This window comes from Hydra vulgaris, chromosome 04, assembly GCF_038396675.1.
Source record: "Hydra vulgaris chromosome 04, alternate assembly HydraT2T_AEP".
Taxonomy (NCBI): domain Eukaryota; kingdom Metazoa; phylum Cnidaria; class Hydrozoa; order Anthoathecata; family Hydridae; genus Hydra; species Hydra vulgaris.
In genome coordinates, this window is record NC_088923.1 from 22,510,112 (window position 1) to 22,536,306 (window position 26,195).

The 26,195-nt window shown below is 27.4% G+C and overlaps 1 protein-coding gene across 1 annotated transcript in view; it reads right to left on the minus strand.

Moving 5' to 3' along the window:
* Positions 1–25,835, minus strand: part of LOC136079276 (S1 RNA-binding domain-containing protein 1-like) — a 45,615-nt gene extending 19,780 nt beyond the window's left edge. Inside the window, exons 1-9 of the mRNA XM_065795005.1 lie at positions 25,774–25,835; positions 24,399–24,522; positions 23,221–23,344; positions 20,041–20,122; positions 19,658–19,815; positions 19,202–19,289; positions 18,681–18,782; positions 12,918–13,009; positions 11,686–11,768 (exon numbers count right to left, since the gene is read on the minus strand). Coding sequence (XP_065651077.1) covers positions 11,686–11,768; positions 12,918–13,009; positions 18,681–18,782; positions 19,202–19,289; positions 19,658–19,815; positions 20,041–20,122; positions 23,221–23,344; positions 24,399–24,522; positions 25,774–25,835 — 915 coding nt within the window. The remainder of the gene's footprint in view (positions 1–11,685; positions 11,769–12,917; positions 13,010–18,680; positions 18,783–19,201; positions 19,290–19,657; positions 19,816–20,040; positions 20,123–23,220; positions 23,345–24,398; positions 24,523–25,773) is intronic.
* Positions 25,836–26,195: the final 360 nt, after the last annotated feature.

A 26,195-nucleotide genomic window follows, 5' to 3' on the forward strand; every position in this document is an offset into this window, starting at 1 on the left:
CTTAACAACTTATTGTATTTACATTAATACTTGATCATTTATATAAATTTAATGCTTTTGATGTGTTATTAATTTCATTTATACCTGACTGGTTATTTACGTAGAAAAAAAGTTTCCATTTTAAATATTATTTTTAAACGCAACACTATCCAGGCTATTCAAAAATATCTGTAGGTTTCATATTTTTTCTTGAAAGAAAACTCACTAAGACAATCCAAGAACGATTAAAAATTGATGAATAATTTCTTGCAAAAATACAATATTTTTTTATTTGTATATAAATTTATAACTATATGCACATATGTATAGATTTTTTTTTAAACAAATGTATAGAGTTTAACTTGTAATATTATATTAGTTTTTTATTATTGTATGTTTGCATAAGTTATTTATGTTAGAAATCAGCTTAAAATAAAAGTTTTTTTTTCAATTTCAACTTCTTCCTAAAGTCTTCCTAAAGTCTTCTTCCTAAGGATTTGATTGATATGATTTTATTAAATCCTAATATACAAATATTACTTTAAAAAAAAATCAGCTGCATATATAAGTATTTAAACCAATTTTAAAGCTCCCAAAAATACCTATTTTATGTTATCAAAAATATTTGTCTCTATTTTTGTTTTATTTTTATAAACACATGTTCAAAAACATTTTTTTTTCCTTTATACAATCGTATTTGCTACCTAAATTATTAAAAATAATTCAAATACTCATTTTTATTTTATTTTTATAAAATATAATAAAATAAATATAAATATTATAATATAAATAGATGAAAATACTTAAAAAAATGAATATTTTGGTTAACTTAAAATCGAAATGCAAAGATGAAAAACTTGTGAAAAATAAACGAAAATCATCACCTACAATTTTTAACTAAAATATTTAGCTTTGGCTCGATATGTACATGATATGAAATTTTTTTTTCATATCATGTACATATTGAGGGTATTGCCCTTGACCCCCTCCATTGCAGCAGCCCATTTGGATTCAGCATTATTGATTTAGTATATAAACATTAAAATTTTAATTTTAGCCAAAAATCAAGTTTTTCAGACCACTGTGCATTGTAGCAATTAATCAGCCATATTCAAATGTAAAAATTAAAAACCGTTATTAAAATTTAACATTGCAACTACATCTGATGTCAACTTTTAATTTTTATGTTGTAGTAATGTCGTAGCATTGCAACTATATCTGATGTCAATTTTGTATTTTTATAATGTCTTAGTAGCATAAAAGAGTTAATATTTTTGTTAATAATTTAAAGTGTTTTTGTTAACTAAGAGATTTTCGCATTTAATGTGGAGCATTTCTTTTACTTTTAATTTATGTTTTGTTGAACCAGTATCCAAAATCTCAAAAGAATTACATTTAGACAGACTTTTACAATTAATTGATGTATTTAAATGTTTATATATGCTTTAATCATATATTTAAATGTTATACATACTTGGAATTATAAGTTTTAAGGTGCTTATTTATCCTAGTTGTCAAATATTGGAGGTTTTTCCAATATAACTGGCATTACAGCCAGCACATGAGAATTTGTAAACAACACAAGATTTAAGTAAACTTAGAAAAAAAGATCTTTTAAACAAAAAATATTTAGTGTTTTATTAGTGGTAAATATTAATTTTATAAGAACATCTTTAAAATTTATTAACAACTTTTTTAATTTTCATTTTAGTATAATTAGAGTAGTTATTTTGGAATATTTAAAATGGAGTTTTCTCTCTAAAGTCTTCTGTTTTTAATATTTACTCCAACATTTTATTGCAAAATTAAATCTCTTTCAATAAAACTTTAGAGTAAATATTAAAAATAGAAAACAAAATAAGAAAAAAATCCCAAAAACAAAACTAGATTATAACAAGTAACTCATGCTAGGTATCTATTTTTTTGACCTTGACTGAAACCTATATTTTCTTTATGCATTATTATAAACTAATAAATAAATTATTTTTTTTAACACACACCTATTTTTTTTGCATGAAACTGTATAGTTAGATTGACCCTAAAGCAACAAAAATAATGTAAAAATTTAGATATATTATTTCTTTAAGTTAGAAAATTTTGAGTCACATTAACTTTGAAAAGATAACGAAAAACTATATAAAATGTTTTTCAGTGAAACATCTAAAACAATACTAATTTAAAATTTAAATAATTTATTTTTAATATAAATATTTTTGTATTAAAAATTATTTAATATTTGAATTCACAGTTGACAAAAAAAAGCCATTAAATGCAATGATAAAACATCTAGATACATATTTATTTTGATTCCCACATTAAAAAGCTATATATATATATATATATATATATATATATATATATATATATATATATATATATATATCTAGGGATATGACTTTTTTGCAACCTACTAGGCCTGTATCGTAATTCAATGAACTTTTATGTAAAAAGAACGAATAGATGTTTCATTTTGACATATTTTGAAAGAGGTCACCCCAAAACCAAAAAATCGAATTTTCAATAGGTACACTTTTGTACAGTAAAATGAATATTAAAGGCTGAAGATGTTGTAAGAGTCATACTCCTGTTGTTATTTTATTTATTTATGCAACATGTACTGTGATATAACAAAAAACATTATGTGATATATAATTATACAAGTATTACAAAATTAACAGTATCAAAGCGTCTAGTACAACAATATACATAACTGTCTGTGTCTATAGGCCTACTGTGTTTAGTACATGGGTCACATGATGCTCACGTCTCATAAAGAGTCTAGCGCTTATTACTTAGAATGAATCGAAGTTGCAGTTTGTCTTTCTTTCTGCAGGAAGCATACAGGTCTTGCATCACCTTGATTGCACGTTCAGCTATCTGATTACTTCGTGGTATATCGATGACGGATGGCTCTTCTTCCAGTGATTTTTGAATGACTGCAATGCCTTTTTGTAAGGCTTCAATACATCAGATAAATTCTTGAAGTCATTGTCATTGTACTTTTGACTATTAAACCAATGTTCTGCCCACTCATATGAAATGAACCTGCAAACCTTCTCCAAATTCTTTCTCGCTTCAGGCATAAGAATGAACGCCAGAATGGCGAGAATGGCTCTTGAGTTCCATCTGGCATTGCTCATATTAGGAATGTTCTGAAAGTGAACCAGAGGGAAGTTTCTTTGTTCTTCATAGAACCTAAACACTCTTGTTAAATGGTACAAAAACTTCATATCGTCTCTCCACCCTGATTTATCAAGAATTTCTACAGTTCCATTCACAAACTTATCCTTCAGTTCATCATACTTATTCAACAGTTCAGACACAAATGGGTATTCAATGTTTGGAGATTTGGTATCACCCCCAAGTTCTTTGTCCATCACCAGACGGAGAATCCTGTCTAGTACGTGATGCTGACAACCGATAAATTGTGGTATTGTGACACCCTTTAATTTAAACATACGTTGCAACTTCACAACAACTCCATTTCTCTTTCCAGTATTGACGTTTGTTGTATCAGTAATGATCATCTTAATTGAATTCCACAAATTGTATTCATCAATAAGTTTGGCAATTTTTTCAGCAACAGTTTCAGCTTTGCCATCTTTTAAACGCAGTGCATCAAGTTTCACGTCAGTTCTTTCATTCTGAAGTACAACTACCTGATATTCCTTATCATCTATTCGTTTGCCGTCAAAGTGTAAGGACCACTGTTCCATTTTAAGTTGTTGTATCATTTCTTTTTTTAATTTACCTGCCTCTTTGAATATGGACTTGTAAATTGCTGATTGACTTGGAGTTGGAATATCAATACATTGATACAGTGATAATACATTGCATATTTTAGCAGCTTTCTTTGTGGAAACTCCACTTGATGTAACCATACTTACAGCAAATTTACTTTTGTAGTGCTTTCTAGTTTTTTTCTGAGTGTCCTCCATCATCGTCTTTATCACCGTCGTCGTCTTCATCATCTTCACTCTTACTTTTGCAGTTTTCAGATTCAGTACCATTGTCTGTGGTAGACAGGACTTGTGATATGGAAGGTATTGCTGTTCCAGACTGGACTTTCCTTCTCTTGGAAGGGTGAATGGTTTCTTTACTTGCCACTTGTCCTGTTGAGTACCCCACCTAGCCTTTACTTTCTTTTTGTAGGTGGTATAGACGTTTATCTTCCGAGGATAACCACTGGCCATTCACTTTCGTGATGTCAAATAATGCATTGAGAACATCATATTTTTCATTTTTGACACATTCATCATAGACTTTCAGCACCTTCATAAGCTTTGCTCTTATCACTTGATCAGACACACGTGGAAAATTCAGTTTATTGTCCCACAATGTTGTAATTTCCTTAGAAATTTGGTCTATTCGCTCTTTTCTTCCTTTAACATATGCTCCGAGAAACTGGTATCTTCCTACGATCTGCAATTGAAGTGGTATTCTGGATTTTTCATCGAGTGAAATATGTCTTCTACAGCCACGCTTCCTCTTCTTCTGTGTGACTCTTGAAATCTCACCAAATTTTTAGTCCAAGTCTTCTTGTTATTGTTACTGTGGTATGACTTTTCTTGTGAGACATCATATAATATTGTTACGACTTTACGGATAGCTAACGGGGTCGTTTTTCCGTTTGATAAAATCGATTTAATTAATAAAATACTTAAACTGTATAGTAATCCAATTATAGTTCGATAATCCAGTCAATGTTGATAACAGTTCGATAATCCAGTCCGTATACTATTGATAATGCTACAACTACTTATACTTCGTACACTTACAGCGTCTTTAGTTCGCTACAGTAGTTATTAGCTCAGTTACACGCAGAGTACTTCATAGAAATATTCACATTATCAACACTGAGCTCTGACAGCAGCTCGCTTATATAATTATTTAGAGCTTCCAGAATGTTCTACTAAGTTCTATAATCTTCTACAGTCTGTTACAGTCGTCTATATCACCGTGGTAACACAATGACGTCATCACATAACAATTCCAAGTATTTGCCGGCACACGGCCGTTTCGTTGCCATGGTAACGTGTGGCGTTATATTTATAAATTCATAACAAAATAATGAAATAAATAGAATTAAGCTGAGAATTAAGCTTAAGATTAAAACATCGGTCAAAAATGAATGTATAAAAATGGTAAATCAAATTTTTATTTTGGGGTGACCTTTTTTTGTTGCAGAAAGCTATTTGGGCCTTTTTTCATGATTTTAGGTAAAAGTTCATCGATTTATGATACAGGAAACATTTTATTTGAAAAAAAATTAAAAAGTCATATCCCTAATATATATATATATATATATATATATATATATATATATATATATATGTACATATACATATACATATATATATATATATATATATATATATATATATATATATATATATATATATATATATATATATATACGCACATACATGATTTATTTATAGATGATATCAAAAGTTTGTGTTTTTTTTTATTCTGAAAACGGACAGAACTTTGAACAAAAAAAAAAAAAAATTTAGATATCATCTATAAATTGTATTAAGAAATATAATTGCCATTAATTTCAATGACATCTTGCCAGCAAGATATTCCATTTTGAAAAATGTTTTATTCTTTGATTCAAAAAATTGAACCAGTGCTTGTTTGATATCTTCTTTTTATTTTTGAATTTCTTGCCATTCAAGAAATTATGTAAAGACAAAAACAAGTGATAGTTGGAGGGTGTTAAGTCTGGGGAATATAGTGGATGCAATAAAATTTCCCGGCCGAGCTCTACAATTTTTTGTCGAGTCCCCAAACCAACATCTCTTATTCAAATGTGGTTTAGGTGTGGATAGGCTAAGCAATTCATTTCTCATTCCCAGTTATCATCCTGCTCAGAAATGGTTTGGTTTTATTCCAACCAAGTAGAGATATGCATATGACAACTCAATCATCCATACTATTCTGATTTAAATATATGTGGCACCAACTTTTAAATATTTCCATACTAATCCTATCTTTTGAATATGGTCCGAAACAGTTTGCTGAGCTGATTTAAGTGTTTCTGCAATCTCGGATGTTGTCAGAAAAGAATCTTTTTTTCCAACATGTTCTTAACAACATAATCGAAACAATGATTTGATAATATTGTTAAGGCTGATCAGAAAGATCAAAATCATCAATTAGAAATTTTTGGAACCATCTTTGACATGTCCTATCAGAAACAGTAATTTCATCAAACCCTTTCAATAAACTTCTACTTTCTGTAGCATTTTTTCCTTGTTGAAATTCGTATAAAATACAGTGAAGTAAATGAAATTTATCAGTAGCCATGTTTACAATATCACTTTATAATCAAGACAAACGTAAAATAAATTTATTGGAGTTAATTTGCTACTTCTGTATGAATATTTTAAACTAGAAAAATAATGAGCTGAACATGAGCTAAATAAACATGTACTAATGCGTTGAAAATTGTTTTTAATGAAACGGACAGAACTATCTGGTAGGCCTAATAAATATATATATATATATATATATATATATATATATATATATATATATATATATATATATATATATATATATATACCCCCTTAAACACTACACATATAAACTTTCAGCTCTGGGTTCCACTAATGTCAATGAAATTATTAAACAATGATTGAATCAGTATCTCTAAACATCCTAAATGACAAATCATTAAAAATTTACCTCTTTTACAATTTTAAAATCCTCAAAGAGAATGCAATCAAATTTTTAGTTTTAAAAATGGTTCAACTTATGCATTATGAACTCCTACTGTTTAATAATTTAAATTTAAGTTTGCAATTATCTTATTTCTAGATAATGTTACACTTGTTCTAATCCACCAATGTTTATATTAACTATTTTACAAACTCTTAAAGATGTTTATTTTATATTTTTTTTGCAGTGCTATGGATGTAGTTTTTAAGGGGTCACTAGCTTTAAAATAGGAAATCTAGATTTTAATACAATAACAATGTATATTTTGAATAATAGGAAATATGAAAAATGATAAGAAAAGTTAGATTTAATACAATAACAGCTTTAATAACAGCAATAACTATTTTTTGAATAACATAAAGTGACTAAAAAAATATGAATAGCATAAAATATAAAAAAGAGACATACAATAAACAAACATTTCATTTAAAAAAACATCTCTGAGTCATTATGATTTAAAATATTTAAATCAGAACCAAAATAGAGTTTTTTTTTTTTTTTTTAAGAGAGAATTAGAGGATGACGCTGCAGATGCAGGGAGAATAATTGTCAGCTTTTTGTTATCAATGTGACAAGCTATTTTAGTGCATACAGATTAAAGAATGGAATGAGATTGTGAACACTCTTTTAAATATTTTGCAAGAAATTCTTCTTCACAAGAACATTGCAGTTTGCAACGATAAAACAGTTTTTTTTCTTGGAGCTTATGTTTCTTTTTCTCCTCTGAATTGCGATTTTTTCTTTCTGTTTTTCTCCTTTGAGAGAAGCCACTTTTGAAAGCACATCTTGAGCCTCCATAGATCCATGCACATTAGTGACCATTGTTGTTTTTTTTTGATTAACTTCCTTGGGTTTAACCTGGTTTACTGAAAGTAAACCAGGCACTTCTGCTAAATTGAGGCTTTTCTCATATGATTCCTCAATGAATGATTGTAACATTTTATACATTGATTTCCAATATTCGGCTGAACAATACCTTCCTTTTGTTTGGGCGACTTCGGATTGTGATCTCAGAGTTGTTGCAAAGGATCCATCTTTTGAGGTCACACTTCTTGTTTTCTCAGGAGTAGAAGATTGTAGAGAAACATCATCAGTTTTACCAATAAAAAGAGCTGATTGTTCAAATTTATCCTGTTGCATATCATCAACATTAAGACCATTCTTACTTATACCAACTCTCTTAGCAGCTGCTACGATATTGGCAGCGGATGCCCAATTGTTCCACATTGTTCCTAGGATATTCATGAATCTTTCTCGATTTATTGTCTGGAAAGAGGAAAAGAGCTCACCTTTTGTGTTATTATAATATCGATGGAGCTGTTGATTTGGTGCTTGGTCTAGAAGCTGTGTGACTCCAGTAGTATCAGGTGGAGACACAAATAAATTGTTTTGCTTTTCACACAAAAAATTTTAGAACTTTAAAGTCAAACCGTGACGAATGACCATCTGATAGAAGCACAACTGGTCGCTCTATACCTTGTTCAGTGAGATGTTTATCAAGTTTCTTGTACACAGCCAATAATCAACAGTTATGTTGTGAACCACTCTATGTCGTGGAGATGATCAAATATTTGATGTTACTGACAGCTTTTTGTGGTGCCATCTGGCTTGTGTATGCCTTTTGCCAGCAAATATTACCTGACACAACCTCTCCTAAAAGTATAAAATTATATTTCACTTTTTAAAAATTAAAACTATAAAAGCCACAACTTTAGTTGTGAAAAGTTGTTTAGTTGGCTCACCTGATAATTTGTTGACCTGATAATAAAACAAATGGGTTTATAGTTATGCACTCTCTGTTTTCACAAATCATTATTTTATATGTCTCTCCTTTCCCAGCATAAACTAACCCAGTGGCAGTACCATCTATAACGTAGTTGACAAACTGTGATGCTTCATCATGATTGAAAACTCTTTCTGTTGCAATATCACCAACCCATACACCATTTTTTGTTTTTTTATAGTTCTTCATTATACTACAAGCAATTAGTTCATCAGCTAAGGCATCTGGGATAAAAAAAGTTGTAAAATTATTGATATAATCAAGTTACATAAATTATCAACGTACAAAACATATAAACTTATTCAAGAATAACAACTAAGTAGTAGAACACTTGAGAATGAAATTGAAAATAGATCTTTTTATATTTTGACTAAACTAAAAACACAATATGTGTACCTAGATGAGTTATAGCCATCTCCCCCTAGTACAATTTAGGGCTCTGTTTATTTTAACTCAACTTTGCCTCTTAATCACAATATCATCATATTCAGCATGCCATCTCCTCCAAAATGATTTCCCGAGTCTATATAGTTTGGATAATAAGGTTCAGTACTTTACATCTATTTAATATCTACTGTACCCTTGTACCTGTTGGGATGTTGATAAAATAATTTAAAGAAAAAACTTACTTACCTTCCATTTATTAGGGCTGTTTTTGCACTTGGTTCTTCCACCTTTTCCATTTTTGTTCAAATGATCTCTGATTTTCAGCACATCCAAAATAATTTCAGAAACTTCTTTCTTAGAAAGTCCCTGGTGGGCTCTGTTTTTGTTTCTGATAAAACAAACTATTTCCTTTTCATCATCTGGATGTAACACTCTCAAATGTTCCTTTTTTAAATTCTTAACTTTGCCATCTAATCTTCTGTCTATTGTACCAAGTTCTTTAATTAAAGGAAACTTTCCTGTTTTTAATGCTGCCTGTCCTTGTTTTTTATTTTCTGTGCACCAATCTACTGCCTCTGATATTTGATTTTCTTTAGCTCTTATGTCCTTTCTGTAAACTGTTGCTTCAGCTCGAGTTTCTGGCTTTGTTTTTGTTCTACTTCTTTTTTTCTACCAGCAGAAATATTAAAATTAAATTGCGGTTTTCCCATACTATTATTTTATTTAAACAATAAAAATAAAGAATATATATACTTGATTAGAGATTATGAGCACAAAATGAACAGAAAGGTACCAGTTATAACCATTTTACCATTTCTTGGTTAAAAAAGATCGTTATAAACATTCTATCCATTCCTGGCTATTCTAAGTGAGCTTGTGGAGGCATATTTTACCTAATGTAATGTAGTATTTAAGGGTGAAATCGTGTTGTTTTTAAAGGACTTTACTTGCTAAAATGCTATTTTTTGTTGGACTTAGTAAAAAAGCCTCTTTAAATATCATACTGCATTGATTTCTGATATAATAATAAAAAAATTTTAAACTTTCAGTAATTTTTCATCCATATAAATACAATTATGTTCCTTGTTGTTTTTAAGGGGCATTTTTTTTTAAAATCAGGAAATCTTTCTGCTAATTCTCACTAAATATCGCAAAACAAGAATAACGGCTTCCAGGAAAGAAAAACCCTATAATAGGTATTTTCAAATCACAAAAAAAAAGTTCAAATAGTTGACCTGTAACGAATGTACTCTATTTTGAAAATTTGCGTAGTTTTTTAGGGAATTCTACCTGTGCATATATATATATATATATATATATATATATATATATATATATATATATATATATATATATATATATATATATATATATATACATACATATGCAGTACTGTGAATAAGTTTTACTGTGAATAATTTTTTTAAAGCGTACTTAAGTTTAATAATATATAAGAAAAGTTGAAAGAATATATTATTTTGAATAAATAAACAAAATTGATGAGGAACCTAGGGATTTGTTTGTTTATTTATTAAAATGATGTGTCATAACAACTACATCCAAAACAAGATATTCGAAGAATGCTGTTACAAAAATCAGAGAAACTGGCTCCCTTGAATATAGAAAGAAAAGTGGTAGACCTCCTAAGCTAACAAAAGATGACAACAAATATTTAAAAACCCTATCTTTAAGAAATATAAAAAAGCATCAACTGAGCTGGCAAAAGACATTAACACAGCAACTGGGAAAAATGTCAGCTCTGCTTTTATTCGACAGCACCTAATTAAATCGGGATTAAGAGAGTGTGTTGCAATTCCAAAACCATTATTACGGTGTGGCAATAAGAAAAATGACTTAAATATGCAAAACAACACAAAGATTGGGCCTAGGAAATGTTTAATCGGGTTCTGTACATCGATGAGTCCAAATTCGAAATTTTTGGAACGAAAGGGCGCCAATATGCTTGAAGAAGAATTGAAGAAGCCTATCAGCCTGAGTGTTTAAACCCTACTGTTAAACACAGAGGAGGCTCTTTACAAGTTTGGGGCTGTTTATCTTCATCTGGAGTAGGTGATTTGATCAAAATAGGAGGGCGACTCACCGGGGAACGTTATGTGGATATCCTAAGGCACCATGCTGTATTATCTGGAATGAGACTAATAGGTCATAATTTTATTCTGCAGGACAATTACCCAAAACATTGTTCCCGAGTGGCAAAAATTTATTTAAATGAAATGGCAGAGGAAGGAGTACTGGAATTGATGACCTGGCCTCCCCAGAGTCAAGTTTTGAACATAATTGAGCATATTTGGGATAACCTGGACAGAAAGAAAGTCAAACATGCTCTCCAAAATGCTGAAGAATGTTTGAAGTACTTCAAAGAGAATGGAACAACATACCCCAGGATTTTATAACTAACTTGTATGAATCTATTCCCCGGCGAATATTAGCTGGGATTGAGGCAAAAGGAGAACATAGTAAATATTGAGAGTTTTTTATGAAGATTGACATTAAAAAGTTTGTAATTGTTCGATATTTTGTGTGAAATACATGTGTTTTAATAAGTTTATAATTTTAGAACTACAAACTTAAATATTAGAGGAGAATTCTCCGGAATTTTTTGAAAAAATGTAAGTGGTCTAAAACTTATTCACAGTACTGTATGTATATATATATATGTATATATATATATATATATATATATATATATATATATATATATATATATATGTGTATATATATTTAGTCCTTTAACATAACAATAGACAAAAAATAAGGTTTTATATATAAGTATACACATACATATATACCTGATACATTCCCACGCCTGCATGTTTAGCATCAATTTTAACAAGTTCTAACAATGGATCTTGCAGTCGACGACCAATTGACACTTAAAAATAGTGAACAAACATTAATTTGTTTTATTAATAATGAACACTAAAAGATTATCTACTAAATATATTAGGATGAGTTAATTACTTTCAGTGACCACTTTATAAAAAAGTTTATATATATATCATGCTATGTAATAAATTGTCAGGCATAAAGCATTTTACATAAGCGAAGAGCAATTTTATAATATTTTACAAATATTTTTGAATAACAATGCGTATATCAACCATTTTGTAAAAATAAAAGGTAATTTTTAAAATTGCTGGTAAAAAGACTATTGCTCATTTTTTTTCTTACAATTAAAATTCCAATTTAAAGTTTTTAGTTTATAACTAGCTGACTTTTAAAAACAAAAAACAAATTGTTATTTTCAAGACTAACAGCCTTGAAAAATACATATTCAAGAAATAAAACAAATTTTTTTAATATTTGTCTAGTTATAGACAAAACATGATTGTGTCTAATGTCGAGAAATTAAACAAACATCTTTATATTTTAAAAAACAAGAATCTAAGTAAATATTCAATAAAATTATTAAATAATAACAATACTACATTGTTTTGAATTAATTTTTAAATTAAACTAGTTTTGCTTTAAATTTAGTATATTCAAATAGTTCAAAAAAAGTTAATAAATATTAATTAATATGAAAAACAAATAAAAAGAATTTTATGATGTTAAAAACTCTGTTTTGTTAAGCATTTTTTATTCATCACAAGCACATATATATATATATATATATATATATATATATATATATATATATATATATATATATATATATATATATATATATATATATATATATATATATATATATATATCAGGGGCTATTTCTAGGAAAAAAATTTGGGGGGCAGTACCCCCAGACTGGCATTCGCTGTAAAGATATTTCCTTTAAAATGTTCAATATTTGCCTAAAAAACGTAAAAAAAAGAAGTCAATTTTGAATTTGGTAATACGGTTGGCGCTGTCGAAATATATATATATATATATATATATATATATATATATATATATATATATATATATATATATATATATATATATATATATATATATATATATATATATATATATATATATATATAAATATATATATATATATATATATATATATGCACATATTTTATTAAAATATACAAACCAGCACTTATTAAATTAGGATCCATGTTTCCAAACTCCAGTTTAGCTTCTTCTGTGACACTGTACACTGAAGCACCACTTTCACAAACAATACTAAAAGTTAAAACACACAAAAATAATAATTGTCAATGCAAAAAATGGTTCCTACAGAGTTATTGGTTATAAATTATGCAACAATGTGATTTAAAAGTAGGCTTATTTTTATCGATTTTTAAAGTAATCAAAAATTTATGTTTTATTTATCGGTCCAGAAGAAATACCTTTTATTATTACTTTTTCTGTCAACTTAACTAAAAAAATTTCATCCATTTTTAGCAAATGAATATTGATGTTGACACACGAAAGTTTATTTAAAATATACCTTTAGTACTAAAATTAATTTATTAATATTTTTTTAATAATTGGAATTAAATTAGCTTGAAAATGGAGCTAACATGTTCAAATTGTTTTTAGTCAGATTTTATACTTTATAAAATTTTTGTTTTCTCTAAAATTTAGTTAAAAAACTTAAGTTTTTTAATAATATATGCAAAAGAATATTAAATGCTATGTTTTTGCATTTAAAGTTTTGAATATTGATGCTTAGTTAGGCACATTTGTATTTTAAATTTGTGTAACGTAAGTTAAAACTACATGCATTTACTAAAGTTCTGGCGCTTTTTTGTTAACAAAATGAATTACATCATTAATTCTTATTTCGTCGCATTGGTTTGACAAGGTTCTAACTGAATTTTATGTTAAAAGATTTAAATGTAAATACTTTGCAGATTTCAAAAATTCAACCTATCAGCATAAATGTAAGAAGTGTAAGTAAAAACTTCAACAAACCAAAGATTTTCTTATTTAAATGACTCAAATAAGTATTAATAAAGTTGTAATACTAAAATAATTTTCTAAAGTTGCTCTTGGTCTTGCGGAAAAACTATTTTCGATTTGATAACTTTTATAAATGTTATGAAAAATCACTCAGGAAGAGTTCTACCAGTTTTTTAAAACTTCTTTTGCTAATTATTTTTAATGAGTTCAACACTTTTTCAATTCTTTTGTTACATAACTCTAACTCTTAATAATAGATATAAAAATCCACGATAATAATTGCTTGATAATGTAAGTGATGTAACATAAGATAAATATATAGTTTCAGAAAAACTAGTTTATTTTCCTTAGCTGGTCACCTCTGATAAATTTTGATATACTTTTAAAATTATTATAGTATTCTTAACATCTTGTGAAAGTTTCTAATACAAACCGCTTTACTGATTCATAAAAATCTGACCTAAAAGTTGAAGCAATTTTTTAACCTTGTTTTTCATGTAACGTATGTTAAGTGGCATTTTCAGTTATAAGTTTGCCCTCTTTTGGCCAGACTCAAAACTTTTTAGCTTTCTTTATTCTTTAGACTAACAGCTTTTGTACAAAATAGCTAAAAGTTTAATTTACAGTTTAAATAGGCAAATATTTGATAAAGTTGCTGCACCTGTAACATAAGTTGAAGGTGAAATTGCCCATATATATATATATATATATATATATATATATATATATATATATATATATATATATATATATATATATATATATATATATATACACATATATATACAGTTATTTAGGATTTAAAAGAAAAAATATCCATTTTCTAAAGAATTCTTTTTATAACTCATTTTAAAAAAATACTGTATTTAATATAATTTCCTGTTTACAGAAAAATACTGTATTTAATACAATTTCCTGTTTACAGAAAAATACTGTATTTAATATAATTTCCTGTTTACAGAAAAATACAGATTAAAAAAAATTCAATGTGAAAATTTTGTTCTATAAAATTTTTTATTGGAGAAACTGACAGTAGAAGCTTAAGTTAGATAAATGTTTTTTTTACTAATTTATTATTGTTCTGTTCTTTAAGAACATTGAGCACTCTTTTCATAGAAAGAAAGCTCATTTTATTGAGAAAGAACAAGAAAAATTTCATAATTTCATTCAGTCTGATAAGAAACAACAATGGGTTTTAAATAGACACTAAGGGATTATTCAAAAAACATTTGAAATAAGTATATTTTCTAGATTTGTGAGTGTACTGCATATCACTTTCACTAAGTAACTCCAAAATGCAGACCAATATATTTTGATGAAAATACTGAGAATGAGCCTTTTCATCAAGATATATTGATCATCTTGAAACATTTAAATTTACATGCAATGGTCGCATAAGCACTTTCTGAGGCTCTATCAGCAACTCCCGCTTCACATTGTTCTTGCTTACTTTACTTATTACTTCTCTTTTACAGAATTAAGTAATTCCTTTATTCCCCAATAACACGTTGGTCAGAGTCACCTGTGCTTTTGTTTTATTATGACTACTTTTGGACAGTTCAATAACGTTCTACAAAGTTCTGGTTTTCTGGCTGGGTCAGAGAAATTAGCTTAAAGTTATTTAATGAAAAATGTAACAACTTTTAATATCCGTATTTTATAAAATTTAAACAGTTTATAAAATTTTAGAACATTTATAAAATTCAATTCAAGAAAAAAGAAATATCAACTTATGGTTGTTTTTAAAACAATATTATATAAAAATTTAATGTATAAGCTATAGAAATAGATATATTATAGAAATAAAAATAAATAGCTATTATTTTTATGATTTTACAGTAGTTTTAAAGATGATGGCTGATTATTTAACTACGATTACAAAAAAAAAAGGTTTTTAAAAGCAAGTAAAATCCTACCAACAGCAAATTAATTAAATTAACAGTAACTTTAAAAATCTTTTATTTAAAAATTAAATTGACAGTAACTTTAAATATCTTTTATTTAAGGTCAACACTTCAGTTGACTTTTAATAAAAGTATTTTGATGTTTTTTTTCAAGAAGTTTTAAAATTTTAAAATTAATAAAATTTGTTTCTTTATGAACTACAAAAAAATCTGACATTTTTTTTTTAATACAACTGTATCTCTTCAAGGCCCTAGGGGGGCCATTATAGTTGAAGAGGATAATCATCAAAAATTTTTATTTCTTTTATTTGCAACTCTCTATCTCAACTCTGAAATAAGTTGAGTCACAGCACTTCCAGAGAAGAGGGTGCATTTGAATCTCAAACTTCTTGATTGAGAGCCAAGTGTTCTACTATCAGTTTACTAACACATTTAATTATAAAAGTCTTAAACTATAAGCTAAACATTTGAATTAATAACTGCAGTTTATGCAGTTTAATTCATAACTTCACAATCTTTAAAACTATGTGTTTTTTAGCAAAGTAAAAACTGTTATTTAGAGTAAAATTGAACATTTTTTTGTAGACAAGAAAATAAAAATAATGAAAATTAGATTAATAAAAAAACTTTTTCCTGATTTTATTAAGAGCAAAATTCATATGTTTCAATCAAGCCTTTAAAAAATGTTTCAACAAATTAAAAATGTTAAAACTAATTATGTTATGGGAAAAAAAAAATTCCACAGACTAATCATTAAGATTGGAAAAATAAAATTTCAGCTGACCAATCATTAAGATTGTTTAGATGTATGATTTTAAAGTAACTTATCATTGCAACAATATAAACTGTTGTTTTTTTTGTATTTTCATTAATACACAATTCAGCTTGCAAAAAACTTATCTTCCTACATCCACTCAATACTGAGTCCTCCACTTGAAATGCCATTTTTTTTAACATAACTTTATGATTGTTTGTTTTGATGCCAACTCTGGCCGTAAATCTGCTAGTATATTCATAAAACCTTCGCACTTTATCCTCCCTTCATAAACAGAGAATAAAATGCAAATTTTAATATTTCTGTAAACAGAATGACTTTATGATTAATTTGACCAAGAAGCTGGGTAACGCCAGTTCTGTCAGGTCAAACTAGGGGTTTCATCATGACTGTAAAGGTTTCATCATGACTCTAAAGGTATCAAGATCCCCCTATCATACACCTGCTTTTAATTGATTTGCATCAATGAAAATCATTAGGATGATTACATGCCATTTCTTTTGTACATTTAAAGGCACTATATATAGATACAGTTACCTGTCTGTTTTTGGTTATGTACTTTTGATATTTTGCATCCCAATGCTTCTAAAAAGATTTGCTTTTTTTCTTTAAAATGCTGAGCCTTTAGTGATAGATTACTGATATGAAATTCACAGAAGTTTCTACAGGCTTACTTCTATACTTCTAAAACATTTAACATTGTTCTTGTCAACTCCGATTTGGAGTCATCTAAATAAATGATTGAAACTACAATAGAAGAAATATAAACAATATAAGTAAAGTTTTCTAAACGCAATAATTATAAAAAGCAGATGTTATTCTGTACTTTATTTGTATTAAGTTGGCAGTTACTAGAACAAAAAGAATAGAGTTATAGAGCAAGGAAATGGTTGACAGAAAACTTGAAAAGTTGTAGAATGTATGAGTAAGGAAAACATAAACAAATAAGTCTTTTGAGCATGCAGGGACAGATACAGTAAACAAATGAGACTTTGCTGAATGACAGTTAAATCAAGCAAAAATGAGTTTTAGTTGATAGAACAAGAGATAATGCAACCATGATAAAATATATATAGAAATATGTAGAAAATAAAAAAGATGGTAAAATAAAAAAAAGAAAGAGATGCAACTTTATGACGATGGGAGAAAGGCTCAAGCTTAACATATAGAGTGGGTCAAATTACGTTTACAATTCATTTTTGGAACTTGTCTAGAAGAGAAAGAGAATCATTAGAAGAAACAGCCCAAACATGACAATAGTATTCCATACAGGAACAAATGAGATTTGCAGAGGTATAGTATTGAATCAGGAGTAAGAAAACGGCAAACACGATAATGATTGTATATTTAGTTTCCATGAAAAGTCAGTAGTAAACGATAATGAGTTCTCTTCTTTACGTCCAAAAAGGTGTAAAGAAGACTCGGTGAGAGGGTTGCCATTCATCAATATAAGAATTAGTAAAAATTGAACAATACACCTTCTCTATTCCAGTTCCAATGACACCATAAAGTTGTTAGTTACTTGTTCTAAAATCTCTAATTACTAAACCAACTACTTTGCCAACTAAGTTTATTCAATACCACTTAACTGCTTCCACTAAATGTTTACATTTTATGTCTATGACATCTCTTAAAAAGTTGCATCTTGATTTGCTCATTGGTTTCACTCTAGGGTTAAAAGACTTTTCTATATCTTATTTATCCTTTACTCCAAACACACTTTAATTTTCTTTAATTACTTTAAAATCAACTTGAATTTATTCTAAAGCAAATAAAAAAAAACAGATAAAAGTGTGTTTTGAAGGAGGGTATTAGTGGAACTATAGACAAAAAAAAAATCAATTTGATAACATTGAGATGAAATTGAATGCAAATAGCTTCTTTTAAAAAAAATAAGTTTCATTCACCTAGTATTTTGAATATCCTTAACCTAGTATTGGGTGGTGATAAAAAGTCTAGTAATAATAAGTGAACAGGAAAAATAAAAAATGCAGAAAATCATGATTATTTAAGCAATATTGCCAACAATATTACCTAGCAACAATTATATTAAACCTATTGTTTAACCTGGCATTCTGTTTACAACTTTTAATAGTTTCTAAATTTTTTTTTACTTTATTAAAACTTGTATATTTTTTACAATTTTAACTCATTGAATATTCACATTTATTGTAAGCTGTCAACTTTAGTGAGTTAAAAAGCATGAATGTTGAAATACTCATACACATTTGATAAGTTTGAAAACTTTAACAAATCAATCTTAAAATACCAGTATCGCAAGTTGTCTAATTTTTCTTCTTTGATCAGCTGGCTAATAAATTGCTCTGTTTCCCGACAAGCTGTCCCATTGCCCAAAGCCACAATTTCAACTCTACAATTCAAAAATTTTATAAATAAAGAGAAAAAATATTTCATAAACTTTCCATTATAAAAATTCTGACTTAACATTTAGGTGGGTGAAATGGTAATGGGTTGGGTGGGTAGCAAAAGATGTTTTTTATTTGCTTAGAAACTATGATAGTAAAACTGTCAATCAAATTGTCATACTGTAATATTTGACATTTATAATCTGTATACTTGAAACAAAAAATAAATTGTGAAAAATGTGTGGAGTAATCTGACTGCTGATCATAAAAAAATCATGAAGGGTTTGGGGATGTCTAAAATATACTTTATAAAAAATATTCAAAATATATGTCCAAAATAATTTTTTAATGTTAATGCAATAATTAAATTTTCAAATAATATAAATACTTTTTCTTATTAGAAAATTTACTTAGGAATGCTTACTGGTATTTTTTTATTAAACCTGCTAGTATTCGAAAAGAATCTGATTTATTTTTAAATAAAAAAGTAGTCAGTTTTTCAAGAACAAAACCTAAAAAAAGAGAATTTATTTTTCTATAAACCATTATCATCATTGATAATTATCTATACATGCTCGGGTTTTTTTTATTTTTATTTATTTTGATATTTTTAGTTAAGTAAAGTTGTACTTCAGGGTGTTAGCCAGCTCAGTACCGTGTATACCACGGAATTCTTAATGGGTTTATAATTGCCAAAATTCTATGACCTTTTTTTATTTAAAAAAAAAGTAAAAGGACAATATCAATAATACTTCCTAATATTTTGTAGAGCAATAACAATAAATATTTGCAATATAACAAAAACGCGGTAAAAAATATTCCTGGCGAACACCCTGCACTTTAAATAATAGTAAAAAAAAATAAACAAAAACAAAATAACCATTTTTATCAAGAAGTGCAATTTTACAGCCATTTTTAAAACCAGGATCAATACTGAGGATAACTCTATTTTTAACTGGTGCAGCGAGATAAAGATGTTTAAGGTTTTTAATAAACACATCCAATGCTTCTTTTTCTGCTAATTTGTTTAATTTTTTCCTTAAAATTAAAAATGTAACAACTGCTATTACAACCATTTGTTTTAATTAAAAAAAAACATTGATAATATCATAATATTTTGATATGACATCAAGATCTGTTTGTATAAATACAAATTTTAGTTACAAAGATTTGTAACTTCAAAAAAATTTTTTTACAAACAAATATTAAAATGAAATGTTATATAAGTAACTTATAGTTTCATAAACCTAAAACTAAACCTACCTGATGCGAATAAGAAATGATTTTTCAATCAATCTAGCAAATGCATCGTTTACAACTTCAATCATAAAATGTCGATAGCTATCTAAAAGTTCCACACATTAGTCATTAAAATAAAATGTGTATAAATATGTTTAATTAATGTCTTGTCTTATTTTATGCAGCTATATAAAAATTTTATAACGTGAATGCAAAAGAAGCAAAATTTGGGGCAAATATTAAAAAAAAATACAATTACAAAAAAATTTCACAGAATATTGACATTTACCTTTTGCTCAAGCCTCAAAATACCCAAATAAATGTCCCAAATAGCTACCAAATAGAATAAAAACATTCAGAAACAGAATGTTTTTATAAACATTCTAGTCTTTTAATTTGCATTTATGTGGTTTTTAAAAAAAACTTAATTAATTTCCTCGATTAAATTAATGCGCTTTATTATTATCTACCCTTAATTTTGTTGATATACCATAAAGTAGCAAGGAGCTGTTTTTTACCACAAATGGTATATTTAACACCTTTACTATAGACATATATACACACATATATAAACATATATATATATATATATATATATATATATATATATATATATATATATATATATATATATATATATATATATATATATATATATATATATATATATATATATATACATGTGTTTATAACTCCTAACTGATTGTCAGAAAGTTTTTCCGTATTTTGTTGACACAAAAAAAAAATTAACATGCAAGACCAAAATTTTTTTTTATTACTTGATAGACTGCCTGCCCCAACAGAAAATCCTATCTCGATGTAGCACCACTCCCTTGCAAGTCAGGCTATAAGATAGTCAATGTAGCAGCACTCCATTGTGAGTCAGACTATTTGTCAGTCGATATAGCAGCACTCCGTTGCGAGTCAAGCTATAAGATAGTCGATGTAGCAACACTCCGCGCATGATTTAAAGTAAAAAAAATAAATAAATAAAAACATTGTTTATATTACTAAAAGCATTCAGAATGTTTTTAAAAACATTCTGGTCAATTAAATTTTCGTTTTTGCCAGAAATGTGTCAGAATAATTTTGATTTGTGACTTTAATAAAAAAGTGGCCACCTTTAGCTTTGACTATCGCTTGGCAGATACATTGCATGTGATCAATCAATTTTTTAAAATATTCCTCATCAATATTTTTCCATATGATTCGGATTGCCTCCCAAAGATCATTTTTACCCCTTGGTGAAGTTTTTCGGACTTCTTGAATCTAAATGATCCCACAATAACTCAATTGGGTTACAATCAGGACTCTGCGGTGGCTAAGTCATGACCTTCAACAATCCTTCCTCTTGTTTTTCATTTAAATATTGCTTAACCACTTTAGCAGTGTGTTTAGGATCGTTATCTTGTTGGAACACAAATTGTTCGCTAATTAATTCGGGTCCACAGACTAAAACATGTTCTTTCAAAATCTTTAAATAGACTTCTTTTGTTATTTTTCCGTCAATTTTGGCAATTGATCTCACTTGACCACCACCAAAACAACCCAAACCATTATATTCCCACCTCCATGCTTAATTGTTTGCATAGTACATTGTCCCAGCATTCTTTCTCCTACCGGACGACAAACAAATGACAGGCATTTATTCCCAAAAGTCTCAAACTTTGATTTGTCTGACAAAAGTACTCTATTCCACTCTTCTACCGTCCAATTCTTGTGTTCTTTTGGCCCAGACTAATCTTTTTTGTTTGTGGACGGTTGTAAGACGTGGTTTTTTAACAGCCACACAACCTTTAAGCCCTACTTCAAGAAGTCGCCTTTTTACCATCATTGTACTTATTTTTGTGGTATGATGTTCATTAAAATTAGCTGCTAAATCTGGCGCTGTGCGTCTACGATTTCGTAAAGACACAACTCTCTTAAAATCCTGAGGCGCCGACTGATTTCTCGATTTAGAAAAGTCTAAATTAGGAAGGGTCCAAATTTCTATATGTTTTTCTAAATTTATCTGCCCTCTTTTTGCCATTTTAAATAACGAATCTTATAAGAATACTAAAATAAAATAATTAATTTGAAAAAATGAAAAATAAAGTTAAAAAAATTTTCTTACCGAAAATTGAAATTTCAAAATCAATCAAATAATTAATTTTCAAAAACTATATATTTATTAACTTTTTAAAAAAGAAAAAAAAAATATTATAACACACTCATTTTAACTAATAATGAGAGTAGACAAAATAAAAAGTAATCTAATTAAAAAATTTATTTATTTTACAATACTAGTGGATATCACTTAAAAATGTTTCTGTTTATTTTATTTTGTAAATAATAACAAATTTAATAATGCAAGAATATATTTCTTTTAAAAATATCTCTCTTAACTATGTTCTCACAGTACTTTATGATGAGACCAATGTAGACACTCTTAATTAATTTTATTTATGAGTTTAGTCTTGACTATTTTTTTCTGCTAGAACTAATTCTGAAAACAAATTCTTTTAATCTATGTAAACTTCATTGTTTCATAAAGTACTCACTGCTTGTCTGTGATCATTTAGAAAATTTATATGCCAAAATTAAAAAAAAAAAAAATTATAACTTTTAATAACTTTAATTACTTTTTTATAAATAAATAACAAGAAAGCTATTTAAAAACTTTTCAAAGCTTTTTTTTACTGTACCTCATTGGAAGATACAGAAAGTGTTACAGAACTGTTTGGGGGTGCTTGTAACCATTTCAAAAAATTACATAATCCTTTCTCTAAATTCAAAGGGACACTTTAATAAAGTGGATTATTTTTTTTTCTAATGTTCTTTAAACCCTCTCATCTTTCAACAAAAATTCAACAAAAAATTGTAAAAGTGTTCAAAATCCTTAGAAAGAAACAATGTAATTTTTACATCAACCTTAGAAAAATTGAAAGAAACAATGTAATTTTTACATCAACACCAGACAAATAGATAAAAATTCTTAGAAATCTTGAATTTAAGGAATGTTTTATTACTTTTCAATTTTAACAACGATTTACATAAGTGAAAATATAAAACACATTTTATATAAAACACATTTTATATTAATAACCAGTGTGAGTTAAAAAGCATGTGAGTATATAAAAAAAATTGATTGTAAGCGATACATGTTTTATGAAAAAAATGTGATCAAATAATAATAATATTTATAATAATAAAATTATTTAATACCTGAGCACTTATTTGGAATATGTAGTTGAATTAATTGATTAATTACAGCGCGTCTACTATCTTCTTTGATATCAAGCTTCACAGAAAGCACTTTTTGATGCTCTGCACGATTAATTGCCAAAACCTTTTAAAATATGTTTCTTTTAAAAATCATATAAATATATTAAGAGGAGCTGTTTCTAAAGTCCACTGACAAGAATTAATATAAACTACATTACTCCTCTTTTCTAATGATACAAAATGTTTTTGTAGTTGCATTTTTAACTTAGTATCTAAAATACTACTTGATCATTAATGAAATACACAATCATTTAAAAAAAATTATTTAAAACTTGAATTAAATTTTTATTAACAAACAGTTATTAAAATTTGTTTGTTTAAATTTGAAATACTTAACACAAAAACAAGTTAAACAGTATCAAACACATTCATTCAAGTTTTAATTATTTATTGCAGTAGTGGTGTATTGTAGAGAGCAGTGTAGAACTAAAAAAACTATTACTAAACCGTAATTAGTTTTATTGTATCCATGAGCTTTTTTATCTAAATATCAAAAAGCCTAAAAATGCTTATCGCTTGCATTGCCTGGCATGTTCATTTTAGACAAGCAATTCACCGCTTATGCACGCATTACTCCTGCCAAGCCCTGTTTAGATATATATATATATATATCTAAACAGTTATGTTTAGATATATATATATATCTAAACAGTTATGTTTATATATATATATATATATATATATATATATATATATATATATATATATATATATATATAAACAGTGGGTACAGACTACTGACTATATTACAGGCTCAATAGAAAACTTACTGTATCAATTGCAGAGTCAATAGAAAATTGATTACAGACCAGACAGAATAAAAAAATGCAAAAAAGCCAAATAGAACTAGAAACATAATTTGGTTCAACCCCTTAGTTGAAACATGGTTGGTTCAACACCACCCACATAGCAAAAATGCTGGCACTAACATTAGAAAATTGTTTTTTAATTAGTGGACTAAAACTTTCTGCCCTCTAATAAATTACATAAAATATTTAAGCAAAATACAATTAAAGTTAGCTACAGTTGGATAAAAAAATGGAAAGTATTATAAAAGGTCACAATAATGCTTTGTCAAACATATATATATAAATATATATATACAAGTAACACTTTACTTGATGAGAATAAATCTGTGAGAGTAAGCTGCTGAACTTGTAGTAGTTTTCATATAGTCTTTTTTTGTCATTTTCTATACCTTTTGTTGATGCCTTTGTGGTAATGGAAATTCTAGAATACCCTCTAAATCATAAATATTTTATGTTCATAAATCATAAATATTTTTTATTCATAAACATTCTATATTAAACCATAAACTTGCTTATTTTTTGTTCATTGATTTGTTGGGATTAAAACTTATAATCCTAAAGAATAGATTCATAATCAAAGAGCATATAAGAAACAAATGTAGAATAATGTTTCTTAAAGCAATTTTCTTATCAGAAAAGACCAATAGATATTGTTTATAATGTAAGCAATACCAGTTCTATCATTTATAATCAGTCTAGTAGAGTCTCCATATAACATACTTGATTAAAAAATTGTGTTGATATGGGCAAACAAGTGTTTTGGACGAAGTTTATTTATTGAAGATTTATGTCTAATAAAATTGATTACATGTAACACTAATAACTAACAAGAATGTTACCTTGATTCTTTTTTCACATAAAGTTTTGGTTAATAAAAGAACTTTTTTTTATTTTTAGTAAAATTAAGATAAATTATTTTCACTCCACAAATTTTAAGTTTAGCACAAATATTAGGAAACTGAGGGGAATAACTTGGAAAGCTTTTATGGTATTTATTGGATCAACTGGGTTGGTATCCATCCAACTAATAGCAGTGATTAGCATTGTTGTTGCTGAATAATGTTTTCCAATTTGAGATAAATTATTTATGATAGGATTCTTACAAAACATTTAAGAGAAAGAATCAAGGGAAATCAAACTCGATTTTTTTCTTTTTTGAAATAAAAGTACAGCAGATTTATGTTTTAAACATAATATTAAATAGAATGAATGTAGTAATAAACAAGATCCAAAAATAACTTTAGATTTATGCTGCTCATTGTTGTCATCCCTTGCTAATTATGTTATATCAATGAAAAATTGTTCCCATGTTATTAAAGCAGATGCTAAGTTATTGCTACCTGATGTTGATGAAGAAGACATTGAATTAAGAAAAGATTTAACAGCAATCCTGAATCAATTAAGAATATGTTGTCATCAAGAAAATTAAAAAAATATCGTAGGAAGTATAAAAGATCCAACAACATTCATACAACACATAGCAGTGGTAATAACACTCCTTTCACCACATGTTATACCTACTATCTGGTGTTCACTTAGAGCTAACACTTATTGAAAAAAAATAAAACCTATTACTTACAGAAACCGGTGGCTCTTGACATAGAAGTTAGTTCAGGTATCTCAAACTATAGCTGGGATAGCATTTCTTGAACTGATAATACCATTTCTTTCCAGCCATACCAACATCTTTGTTGAACTGATGAGATTTTTTTCTGCAATTTCAAATACTAATCTTCTAAAATCCATTTATTTATTCCAAATATACAGGATTCCAGTTTCAATTCCATTTCAATTGATGTTTTCAATTAACTCTTTCTCAGCATCAGAAGGCATGTTACTGCACTTACCTAATTGTTTATTTGATTCATTTGCACTTATATTTTGATTATCATATGTACTTTCAATGTTGGTTTAGCAACTCTATATTTTACACATACAGCGTTGAGTTTAATGTTACCATTACAATAAGCAAAAATAGCCTGCTCAATATTTCAGAATTTAAAGTTTTAAAAAGACTTTCATGCTTATATTTAGTAGTCAAAATGGTAGTGTTAGTACAATTTAGGATTTGAAGAAAAAATTATACAACTATACTTGAAGAAAAAA